The following is a 12,344-nucleotide window of genomic DNA, read 5'->3' on the forward strand; positions in this document are numbered from 1 at the left end:
AGGGTAGATTGGAGGGGGTAGAGTGAAAAGGGAAAATTGGACTGGGTTGGTTTGGAGTAGGGTGCAGTAGAGTGGGGTAGACTCGAGTGAAGTGGGGTAGATTGTACTTGAATAGATTGGAGTAGCATAGATTGCAGTGGGGCAGGGTGGAGTGGGGTGAAGTGGGGGTAGGATGAGGTACAGTAGATTGGGGTGGGGTAGAATGAGGTGGAGTGGGTTAGATCGGAGCAGAGTGGGGTGCATTAGAGTGGGGTAGATTGGAGTGAAGTGGAGGAGGGTAGATTTGTGTAGAGTGGAGTGCGGTGTAGTGGAGTGGGATAGATCGGGGAGTGGGGTAGGTTAGAGTAGTGTGGGATAGTTTGGAGTGGTGTGGGGTAGACTGGAGTGGTACTGGGCAGATTGGGATGGAGTGTGGTAGACTGGGGTGGATTGGGGTAAATTGTGGAAGAGTGGAGTAGTGGAGTAGATTGGAGTGGAGTACATTAGAGTGGGGGATAGGGTAGATTGAATTGGGGTGGAGTGGTGTAGACTGGATTGGACTGGGGGGATTTGAGTATGGTAGATCAGAGTGGGGTAGATTGAAGCAGAGTAGATCAGGGTAGTGTGGAGTGAAATATACTGGAGGAGACTGGAGTGCAGTGGGGTAGGTTGGGGAAGAGTGGAGTGCGGTAGATTGAAGTGCCGTAGATTGGAGCGTGTTAGATTTGAGTGGAGTGTGATAGACTGGAGTGGAGTAGACCATGGGCAGCTCCTCTGCTAAGGCAGAACAGAGTTGCCCCCTGCTTTCAGCAGAAGGAAAAATAGAACTATAATAATGAATCATTATTATTATTGTTTCATTTTTCGGTGTTCCAGGTTAGTGCGGGGCTGGAGGGAGGAGTGGTTGGTGCACCATGAGAGCGCATGTCTGTTTGGCTGGCCGTGCTCGGCCAGCCAACAGACATGCACACTTTGCATTTCTCCACCTGGCTGTATTGAACCGCCGGGAGGAGAAAGTGCACAGGGTGCCACTCTCTCTGTGAGCACTGAAGCAGGGCGCTCACACCAATCACAGCACTGCTGTCATGCTGGTGACAGCAGCGTCATGATTGGAGGGAAGTCTGGAAGGCTGTGTGCTTCCGGGAAGAAAACAGAGGAGACAAACCCGTCTTCGCCCGTAGGAAAGAGGTGTTTGTTTTCTTTATTTTTATTTCTTATTTTTTGGTATGGTAGATTGGGGTGGAGTGGGCTATAGTGGAATGGAGCGGGGTAGATTTGAGTGGGGTGTGGTAGATTTGAGTGGAGTAGACTGGATTGATGTGGAGTGGGATGGATTGGATTGGAGTGGGGTGGATTATGGTAGACTGGAGTGGGGTAGATTGTGGTAGATTGTGGTGAAGTGTATTAGATTGGAGTGGGATAGAATAGAGTGGATGGAGTTTGATCAATTGTAGTAAAGTTTGGAGTGGAGTGGGTAAATTGGAAAGGAGTGGGCTAAATTGAACTGTGGTAGATTAGAATGGATTCGGGTAGATTGGAATGGATTCGGGTAGGCTGGAGTGAGTTGGATTGGGGACATTGGAGTGGAATGGATTGAGGTAGATTGGATTGGGGTGTGGTAGACTGGGATAAATAGAAGCAGCGTCAGGTAGATTTGAGTGGAGTAGACGGGGATGGAGTGGGGTACAGTGGAGTGGGGTTGATTGGGCTAAATTCAGTGTAGTGGGGTAGACTGGATTAGAGTGGAGTAGTATGGCGTGGAGTAGGATAGACGGAAGTGGAGTGGGATAGACTGGGGTAGAGTGGAGTGGGGTAGATTGGAGTGAGGTAGATTTTAGATGGGTGGGGTATACTGTAGTGGAGTTGGGTAGATTGGATCATAGTGGATTGGAGTAGATTGGGTTCGAGTTGATTGGAGTAGATTGGGTTGGAGTGGGGTAGATTGCGTTGTAGTGGGGTAAAATGGGTTAGAGTGGGGTAGGTTGAAGTGGGTTAGTCTGAAGTGGGGTACATTGAAGTGGTGTGGAGTATATTGGGTAGAGTGGAGTGGGCAAGATTGGAGTGGAGTGGAGTAGATTGGAGTAGATTGCATTGAAGGGTGGGGTAAATTGGAGTACACTGGAGTGGAGTGGAGTGGAGTGCATTAAGTGGTGTGGAGTGGAGGGGCATAGAGTGGAGTGGAGTCAAGTGGCATGGCGTGTCCCAGATTGTCTTAGAGTGGAGGAGGTAGAGTGAAGTGGCATGTCATAAAGTGGAGTTGACTGTTGTAGAATGGAGTGGTGTGGCACTGAGTGGAAGGGCAAAGAGTGGAGTAGAGTGGTGTAGTGTGGAATATGCATGGTGTGATAGCACACCGCCATTACAGAAACAAATTCAAATGGAAATAAGCATTATATTTGCACCAATATACGTTTTTATTGGATACAAACGATAATGTGTGCAAATGCCATCACCTAGTGTATTGATGTGTTTTGATTGTATTCAAATATTTTTTTCCACCACACTTCAGATTTACACAAAGCGTGCTCCATTTGTACTAATTCTAATACATTCTGAAACATCAGCATAGTTCATTTTTTTGCTGTGTGCTGGAAAAAAAATCTCTTCTCTTTTTACATGGCTACTCAGCAAGATTGTCACATAAAATCTCTCACTTTGAAGACAGAGAAAGAAACAGAAGTCTCCCTGGAAAAAACAGCTTTACATTTGACCTTGTTTTTTTGTAAACACAGCAAATGTGACAAGATAAGAACAAGATTTAAAGGCCTGTTTACAGAAAGTAGTGTATGAAACAACACTGTAAATACGGTGTGAGTAAGGGAGGGACAGACTCGCACTGGATAGTCTAACAAATGAAGCCAGCAAATAGAAACCCAGAAAATGTGAGTTACAGAACAGAAAGCCAATGATAATCAACAGGCGGAATGCATTCCTAGGTCAACTTTCTGAAAGTCCCCAAGATGACTGTAGCAAACCAGACAGGTGCGCTGTCTGGTAGGCTGAGACCTAAAAAGCAGGCTCCAAAGGGGTGTGTTTCTTTCATGCAGAAAAAAGATTACATTCCAGCTTTTACTTTAAGCAAATGTGTCAATCCTATGCTTAGCCCTTTGGTTTTAAGGGCCATGCCTGTTTTTTTCTCCACAGTCACAGAAGCCATGTTTCTGGCAGCATTGTTTGGCTGGAATGAGGAGGGGGTGGCGCCGCCACCACGGAGCAGCGGGGAGCTGGTCACAGAGACACTTATGTTGGAGCTCAGCACGCACCTGAAACGGGCAGACAAGCTGCAGCGGGAACGGCTCCAAGAAGTCCGTAAGGGGAAGAACGGCAGCGTGGACTACACATGGCTGGCCTCACAGCCACGGCAGGTGTTTGAGTTGGCACCTGGCGAGATGCTTCAGCTCCGGGACATCTGCGCCAAAATTAAGACTTCCCAGTGTGGCCCCGCCATATTGCGGTAAGGAGTGCATCCTGACAACAGTCTCATCACGAGAGGGCAAACACCATTACCACAGAGGTGGTGAACTTGTGAAGTCATTGCATCCTCTCATTATTCCCAGAACAGCCACGGCGCGGGCAGTAGTAGAGGAAGCTTCCCTCACACAAAGTAGCAAGCTTTACACATAAACAGAAGAGGTAAAGTATGAACCGCAGAGTACATTTATCTCGAACAGAATAGAATGTCTGCAGCATTTACTGTGGCAAAGCATGCTTCCCTCGAATACGATGCATATGGCAGATACAGAAGCAACACAAGCCTATACGTAATTGTGTCTTTCTTTCACACACATACAACCCAGACATAAACACATCCCTCTTCTCCCGGTAAGGCTTCACTCACACACCAAGCACATACAGTAAAGACAGCAACGATGGAACCTCCATCACATATAGAAATTGAACTGAAAAACAAAATCAGTCCATGCCTCCCTCACAAAGATACATAAAAACCAGTACAAAAGAGAATGCCCAACAACAACCCAAAGTAAGCTCGTACACATGGAAGAGGTACAAGAAGGGAAGCAGAAAAATAATCTTCTTTGTATGCATAGAAGAGGTAAATGAGAGGCAGCCGCGGGTTAAACTTCCCTTGAACTAGTAGATGAGCATTGGCAAAGCCAATAGGCCTTGCCTATGCAAGAGCTATTTGTTTTGGCAATGGGTTTTAGCCATGTTGTATACCAGTGTGGCGGCCATTCAGCATGGCAAAAAGTTAGTGGCATGGAGTCGGGTGGGAAGGGGTACTTTGGAGTGGGGGGGTCAGGTGGATTGGATTAGATTAGAGTGCGGCAGACTGGAGTGGGGTAGATTGGGGTGGCATTGGGTAGATTAGAGTGGGATGGAGTCGGTTAGATTGGAGTGGGGTAGATTTCAGTTGAGTGTGGTAGATGGGAGTGGGTTAGAGTGGAGTGAAGTGATATGTGGTAGATTGGGATAGAGTGGAGCAGAATGTGGTAGCATAGAGTGAAGTGGGGTAGATTAGAGTGGGGTAGATTAGAGTGGGGTAGCTTGAGTGGATTGGCGTGGGATAGACTGGAGTGGGATAGATTGTGGCAAATTCGAAAAGGGAGACTGAGGTAGGTTGGAGTGGGGTAGATTGGATTATAGATGATAGTGGATTGGGGTAGAGTGGAGTGGATTGGAGTGGGGTAGACTGAGGAAGATTGGGTAGAGTGGAGTAGGATAGATTGTAGTGGGGTGGAGATTGGAGTGAAGTGGGATACATTGGAATGGAGTGGGGTTGATTGGACTGGGGCAGATTGGGGTGGAGTGGGGTAGAATGGAGTAGAGTTATTTAGACTGGAGTGGGTTAGAGTGGAGTGGGGCAGATTGGAGTGGAGAGGTATGGATTGGAGTAAATTGTAGTTGAGTTGAGTGGGGTAGATTGGGGGTAGACCGGAGCAGAGTGGGGTAAATCGGAGTGGAATGGGGTGGAGTTGATTGAGTTAAATTGAGTGGTGTGGGGTAGATTGGAGAGGAGTGGGTAGACTGGAGTTGAGTGGAGTAGGTTGGAGTGAAGTGGGTAAATTGGGGTGGAGTGGGGTAGTTTGGGATGGAGTGGAGTGGGGTAGACTAGGGTAGATTGTAGTTGAGGGGTAGATTTGATTATAGTGGAGTGGATTATGTAGAATGGAGTGGAGTGGGGTAGATTTGGGTAGAGTAGAGTAAAGTAAATTGGGGTGGATTGGGTGTGGTAGATTGGGGTAAAGTGGATTGGCGTGTGGCAGATTGGAGTAGGATGGATTGTGGTAGATTGGGTGGAGTGGGGTAGATTGGAGTGGGGTAGATTGGAGTGGAGTAGATTGGGGTAGATTGTAGTGGAATGGGGAAGACTGATGTAGAGTGGACTGGGGTAGACTGGAGTGGAGTGGGATAGAATAGGACAGATTGGAGTGGAGTGGGTGAAGTGGTGTGGATTGGAGGCACTTAGAATGGAGAAGCATAGAGTAGAGTCACGTAGAGTGGAAGGTTGTGTCATGGAGTGAGTGGCACTGAGTGAAGTGGCCTGGAGTAGAGTGGTGTTGCATGTCATAGAGTATCTGCAAGTGGAAGGGCATAGAGTGGTGTGGCATATCGTAGAGTGGAGTGGCCTAGAGTGAAAGGGCGTAGAGAGGAGTAGAGTGTTGTGGAGTAGAGTGGAGTGCTGTAAAGTGGAGTGGCATAGCGTGGAGTATGCATGGTGTGGTAGCACACTGCTATTACAGACAACACATTTTCAATAGAAGTAACCCACACATTTGCACCAATACCACAAACGATAATATGTGGAAATGTCATCATCAAGTGTATGGATTTGTTTTGGTCGTTTTCAAATATGGGTTTCCACCACACTTCAGAACTACAAAATGTGCTTTTTTTGTACTTTCCTAAATCTGATGTATTCTGAAACATCGTGCAAAACAAGATTGGTCAAGAGGTCGGGATCGATATTCTGAATTTCAGAAGAAAGAGTAATAATTGCTTTCTTCGTGGATTATTTACTTTCCAAAATTTATTAAATACAGATTCCATAGGGCAGACAGTAGAACAAAAGGTTTTTTATATGGCAATAATGTCTAAATTCTCAAAAAACATAGCACAAACATTGAAGACAATATATTTCACAAACCAAGAACTGCTCCAGAGTGAAACCAGAACTGTACAGATTTTGGATACAGGCAATCTGTCAACGTGGGGTTGTCCCACTACTTCATCTCTTAAAAAAGAGATAGAGGTTACTCCGAGTCTTTTGCAGTTGTAATCCACTTGAAAGCGATAATTGAAGGTTCCTGTAGAAACCACTTTAGGAACCCTATCTATTTCTTCCTGAGGTTCCTATCAGTGTGAGCCAAAAGTCAGCATCTGAGTGTGGGGAAGTCCTACTTGTATGGTCCTTTCTTTATGAACGTGAATCCAGAGGTGGACCTCATTGGAATGTGCAGCACAAGTCCGCATTGGGTACAACCACCTGTGCGGGAGCGATCCGAAGTGAATCTGCATGTAGTGTGAAGACCGTCTGTGAAGCAAGGCGTTCATAAAGCAAGGGCCATCCGAGTAGGACTTCCCCACACTCAGATGCCGACTGTTGTCCAATCAAGAGACTGTGTTGTCCCGTGTTAGTCCTGATGAGGCCCAGACTGGAGAGGCCAAAACGCGTCGACACTTACCTCTGCAAGATTCGGTCCACATTTGTATTCAACCCCACAGAGCATTTGGCAGGCCTGCTAGCACCTGAATACCTTTCCTGCATACATTATGCCTGGTGCAGGCCCGGTGTCGGCATAATGTGGCGCAAGGTTGTTACAAAGTGGCGCAATACATGCATTGTGCCACTTTTGTAAATATGGCGTGACAAAAATACCTCCTTAACACCACATTAGAATTTAAAAAAATGATGCTAATATTGAGCAACGAGGCGCTAGGGGCTTGTAAATATGTCCCTTGGTGCTTTGCTCAGTTTTCAAATGTTTCTAATGCTTGGATGTTCTATCTTCTTTCACTTGAAACTTCTAAATAAGCATTGGTAAAGTCAATATATATATATATACATATATATATATATCAACAACAATACTAGAGATAGAGAGCACCATTCCTCTATGCCCCTCACTGTGATTAGTTTTGCTTATGCGAGTGCCACAAATATACAAACAATGGCAATGAGAGGGTGGAGTGTGAGGGAAAAAGTCAAGTAAGCCAGCAGCAACGAAGAGCATGATGACAGCGTGGAAGGTGGGAGCAACAGGAGAAGGAAGGACAGCAAGGGGAGGACAGCAGAAACAAGGACCTTGATGCACCACCATTGAATGCTAAAACTCAAATGCTGTTAAAACATGCAAAAGGTAAAACAGCTCGCTGACATGCACAATGCAAAATAACACTCAGCCAATTACAAAACATAATGCAAGCAAAAGGCAGAACAGACACAAGAATAGCTCTAGTGAGAGCACATTCCTGATAACTTTTCTTTTTTGCATTTATAAAAGACTGCCTGCTTGGTAGTCATTTATGAATTAGGTGGGCAGTCTCTCCACCAAGGGGACGGAGTAACTTACTCCGTTCCCATGACGTGTAACTTACTCCGTCCCATGACGGACCATCCGCCTAAATATAAATTAGTCCCTTAATTTTTATCTTCAGACTTTAGCACAGAGAAGAGGCAGAAAAGAGGAAAAAGAGGGAAAGAGAAAGACAAGAAAACAATGACAAGGGGATGAAGTAGAGATGAACAAGAACCTGCAAGAGTGAGATAAAGGGACACAGACTGTGTTAAGCTGTGGGTGAAAGAGGTATGAGATGAATTCAACATTAAACAGCCCAGTGGCGTAATGCAAAGTAATGCCCCCCACGGCCCCTAAAACTCCCTAGGTATTCGGCAATCACGACACTTGCAGCCCTTGATAGGCTTCTGAGAGAAACTTTGGTCCACATTTATACTTTTTTTTAGCGGCGCATTTGCGCCGCTTTTTGACGCAAATACATTTGTATTTTGTAAGTCAAAAAATGACGCAAATGTGGCGCTAAAAAAGGATAACTATGGGCCTTTGTGCAGTAGAACATATTGTTTTATAACTTAAGTACTGCCTATGTCCAGAGTTTACACATACACCGTTTTTAGGACAGTCGAAGGCAATAACCCTTCTTCCTTCTGCTCTTTGCCAGGTTCCGCCGTCTCATGCTGGAGTTTGAACCAGACATCCATGAGGTGCCACGACTCTTCCGAACTGTGCTCCAGGACTTCATTACAGAGGCGGAGGAGCAAGATGTGCGCAGGCGCAGCGACCCGCGCTGGGGCAGGCAACGGGCCAAGAGCCTGGCAGTCATCACTTTCAAGTCTCGCCCGCGGGTCAACCCCTTCCACCTGGAGGATGCGGCCTGCTCCGATAGTGAGGTGGAGCCGCCAGCCCAAGGCCGAGCGCGAAGCAAGAGCATGCCGGAGTTCAGCACCACAGCGGCCGAGTGAAGGAGCCGTGGCACCGGCAGCTGAGCTGGCAAAAACTTGTCTTTCCCAATCCAATCTCTGCTTCTTTCCTTCTCTGCATTATTGAGTAGGCCAGTGTGCATCTCCTCAAAGGAACAGAGAGGGAGAAAGATAGGGCTAAAGGCCGACTGAACTTCAGGCCCACTGACTGCTGAAGGTGCTTCCACCGTGAGCTAAATAAGACTGTTTCAGTTTACTGTGGAGAAAGAAACTTCGTTTCGACCAGTGCACATGGTGCCCCACCGACCAAACGTCCAGGCCTGAAGAGGATGAATCTGCCTCAGATTCATCCACCCACATCTTGCTTCAGAAATCCCCATCCTAACTCTTAAAACACCCATGATCCGGATGCACTTATATAAGCCTTCCTGGTCCCCACTTAGTAAGGGTGTGTTTAGCTGAGCCCCAGGTGCTTCACTCGATGACAAGGTACTTCCCTTATTTCTGAATTAATGGACAGAAGGCGAGAGGGGGACACAGAAAGAATCTCTGAAAGCAACCATGTCATAGAAGGACCACTCTTGCCTCATCACACATGCCGTGTCTGTGGGATATCTCACCTCAGAGGCCCACAGGGCAACCATCCTGTCAGGGGAGACCAGATTGATAGAACTGTCCATGAGGTACAGGGAAACAGGCTGGGCGGCATTGAATCCCACCAGGCCTTGCCTCGCTGCCCGAGGTTACCACAGCACCTCAGTTTCCTGAAAAACATAAGCAGTGTATCAGAAGATATAAAGTAGGTGAAGCCCCTCAGCACTCTCAGAGACACAAGATGTTTACCAAAATACCAGAGGAGAGGGATACTCCTCACCCTGAGACAGCAGATGTGCATCAGTACATTAGCACAGTACGTGCTTCATTGGACAGCAAGGAACTGTTCAATGCTGTATATCACTGGAGGAAGGAACCAGGTTTAACAACCAATGGAGGCAAAGCCCCCATTAACCACATGTACCCAACAGATACATATCACCTGTACTTCACACATAAGGAACTACAACTAGACACACATTACATACCATACAGACTAGGCTGTGGACTGAACACACCCCATCACCCCCACGCCACCAGGTCTTAACCACCCTTTCATATTCTACATCAACATTTAAAAAAATAAAAGAATCCATATTTATGTGTTTATATGCGTGTGTGTTGTTAAGAAATTACATTTTTTTTCTGACTTCGTTAACTAACAGTCAATGATGGATCAGAGACATTTGCACCATTATGGCGGGGAACGGCAAGATAGAAGGGAATACTGCTTGTCACGAGAAAGACAAATTGTTTCCAGAACCAGCAAAAGTGTCTTCGCTAATTACATTATGTAAATTTCCTGGACAATATTCAGCTTCCATCTTGGCTAGGTCCATCACCAGTGCAAGGCGCTGCTTTGCAGCTCACAAGCCTTGTATGAAGCGCAGTTTCCAAATGCTTCATACATTGTCTCCTTCCTGGGTGTCTGGCTCATACAGGCTATAAATGGTAGACGACTCCAGAATTTTCAGATGCAAGTAATAGAAGAGTCAACAAGACTGTTCATCATGCTCCATCTTCATTATAATCCTAATTGGTCTGACAGATTTAAGGAGATCGCTAAACATGCAAGAAAAATTTTAATATTAACTTTTTTTGTCTTTTTCATTAAAAATGCTGCAATAATTGAATGTAAAACTCAATCAGATGTTTGCTGTAATATACATGCATGATTTGTATTAAAAAAGTATCTTCCAAAATTATTTTGCACTGATTATCGATTTTCCCATTTCATAACAATAAAAGACAAAATCCTGATTTTCTTTTTAACCCTTAGGACATATATCTTGGGAATATACTTAGCGAAAAAAACATACTTAATAAAGACATGCTACTTTTTAAAATCCTTGACTACTACCATATTAAATCCTCACTACATTAACATTATTTGTGCGCCAGCAAATAATGACATTATGGACTAGTGAATGTAAATTTGTAGAAAGTTCTCACTCTGTCCCCTTTTGAATTGGGGTTGGAGGTATTTAGGTGGTAGGGAATTTTGGTACTATTCAAATTGTTCCTGCGTTTTTCTAGGGATTATCTGACATCCCTTATATTTTACCACCTTTCACCAGAATACACGATGTGCACAGCTGAATCTCTATATCGAATAATTCCATAATTTAGTCTCTCTGCTCCATTCAAGGGTCTTAGCAGTCACTGTCCTGCTAGCCCCACAGCTTATGTTGGGCAAGATGGTCAGAATTGGGCCTAACAACGACTAAACCATGCCCAGTCGTACACAAAAAAAGGTATTCACGTGTATTTGGCTTACTTTTGAAGGTATGTTTTTTGTTTTTTTCCTCAGAACAAGTCTTGGTAAACCAAGATTATCTAATTTTGATTATCTATTGGCAGGCGAAATATATACTCTGGCAAAGCCATCTCATGTAAAACATGTTTATAACCAATGTATTCATTTAGTTTCATTAGATATGTTGGCAATACATAGAACTGTGAGATGATTAACCTAAAATACGAAGTGCAGCAGTTAGGTATGGATCAGTTGCATGAGATCGGACATAAAAGAGGTAGTTAGGGGCGTGCCATATATTGCCTTGCATACAGATGTCAGTAGCTTATATAAATTCACTCAGCAAGGTGACCGTATAATAAGGCAGGAGTGTGCGTAGGTAAATTGAATAATATTCTGGTGATGACGTTTATGACCTTATCCAGCACTACAAAGCAGTATTGATGAAGGCCTACAAATAAACTATTGCAGTAGTCAAGCTTGCTTAGTAATAGGTATTTTTACTGTTTTGAAAAGGGTGTGTGGGCGGATTTTGTGAATCTTCAGCAAGTACTATCTCTCTGTAGTTGCTCTGTCACTTATTCAAGATTTAATTTTCATGTATGCACTGAAACAGCCCCAAGGATGTGGGTGTAAATTCCAGAGTATTAAGATTGAGTATATTCATTTTTTAAAGGCAAGTGCAGATGAAGAAGAAAAGTATAGGACCTCAGTTTTCAAGTTAAGCATGAGTGACTTTTGAGTCATCGAATAATGGAAAGCCATGACCCAGTCTGAGATGTGATTGGAACTGAGACGAAAAGTTAGGAAAGGAGAAAAGGTTTTGGCCCATATTTATACTTTTTTAGCGCCGCATTTGCTTCATGTTTTGACGCAAAAGCGGCGCAAAGTTACAAAACACAATTGTATTTTGTAAGTTTGCACCAATTTTGCATCAAAAAGCGATGAAAGTGCGGCACTAAAAATGTATAAATATGGGCCTTTGTGTCTGTACTGTAAAAAAGAAAGGGCCTAATTCTGAGACTTGTCTTCCCCCTCTCCCCACCACTGGAAGTGTGGTGGGTGTTGATATCTAGGAGTTCCAGGTAACTAAGGGGCTGATTTAGATTTTGGCGGATGGGTTTCTCCATCACAATGGTGACAAATAGCCCATCTGCCAAAATATAAATCCCATTATATCCTACGGGATTTATATTTTGGCACATGGGTTATTCATCACTGTTGCGATGGAGTAACCCATGCGCTGAAATGTAAATCAGGTCCTAAGAAAGAGCATCCAGGCATATCTGTAGCAAACTATTAATGGAGTTCACCTTAGATGCCTAGTGAGTTATGAGGATCGCAGTGTGGGGTGGCCGTGTCAAATGCAGGGGATACGTCTAGGAGTGTGAGGCGGGCTAGAAGGGGATTATGATGGGCAGTTGTTGTAAGCCTGGGTATGTGTGAAGGGGCAGTTTCAATTGAGTGAAGTGCACAGAAACCGATGGTGGGGATAATGTACATTAGAGGATGGTTAAGAGTGGGGAATGGCTGACGACCAGACATTCCGGTACCTTGGAGAAAAAGGGAAGTAAGCTCACTGGGTGATAGTTGGAGGGAGTGGAAGTGTTAGCAGCG

At 44.9% G+C, this 12,344-nt stretch overlaps 1 protein-coding gene across 1 annotated transcript in view; it reads left to right on the forward strand.

Moving 5' to 3' along the window:
- Positions 1-10,176, forward strand: part of LOC138259417 (protein RD3-like) — a 33,217-nt gene extending 23,041 nt beyond the window's left edge. Inside the window, exons 2-3 of the mRNA XM_069207166.1 lie at positions 3,124-3,433; positions 8,119-10,176. Coding sequence (XP_069063267.1) covers positions 3,135-3,433; positions 8,119-8,419 — 600 coding nt within the window. The 5' untranslated portion in view covers positions 3,124-3,134 and the 3' untranslated portion in view covers positions 8,420-10,176. The remainder of the gene's footprint in view (positions 1-3,123; positions 3,434-8,118) is intronic.
- Positions 10,177-12,344: the final 2,168 nt, after the last annotated feature.

Source organism: Pleurodeles waltl, chromosome 9, assembly GCF_031143425.1.
Source record: "Pleurodeles waltl isolate 20211129_DDA chromosome 9, aPleWal1.hap1.20221129, whole genome shotgun sequence".
Lineage (NCBI taxonomy): Eukaryota > Metazoa > Chordata > Amphibia > Caudata > Salamandridae > Pleurodeles > Pleurodeles waltl.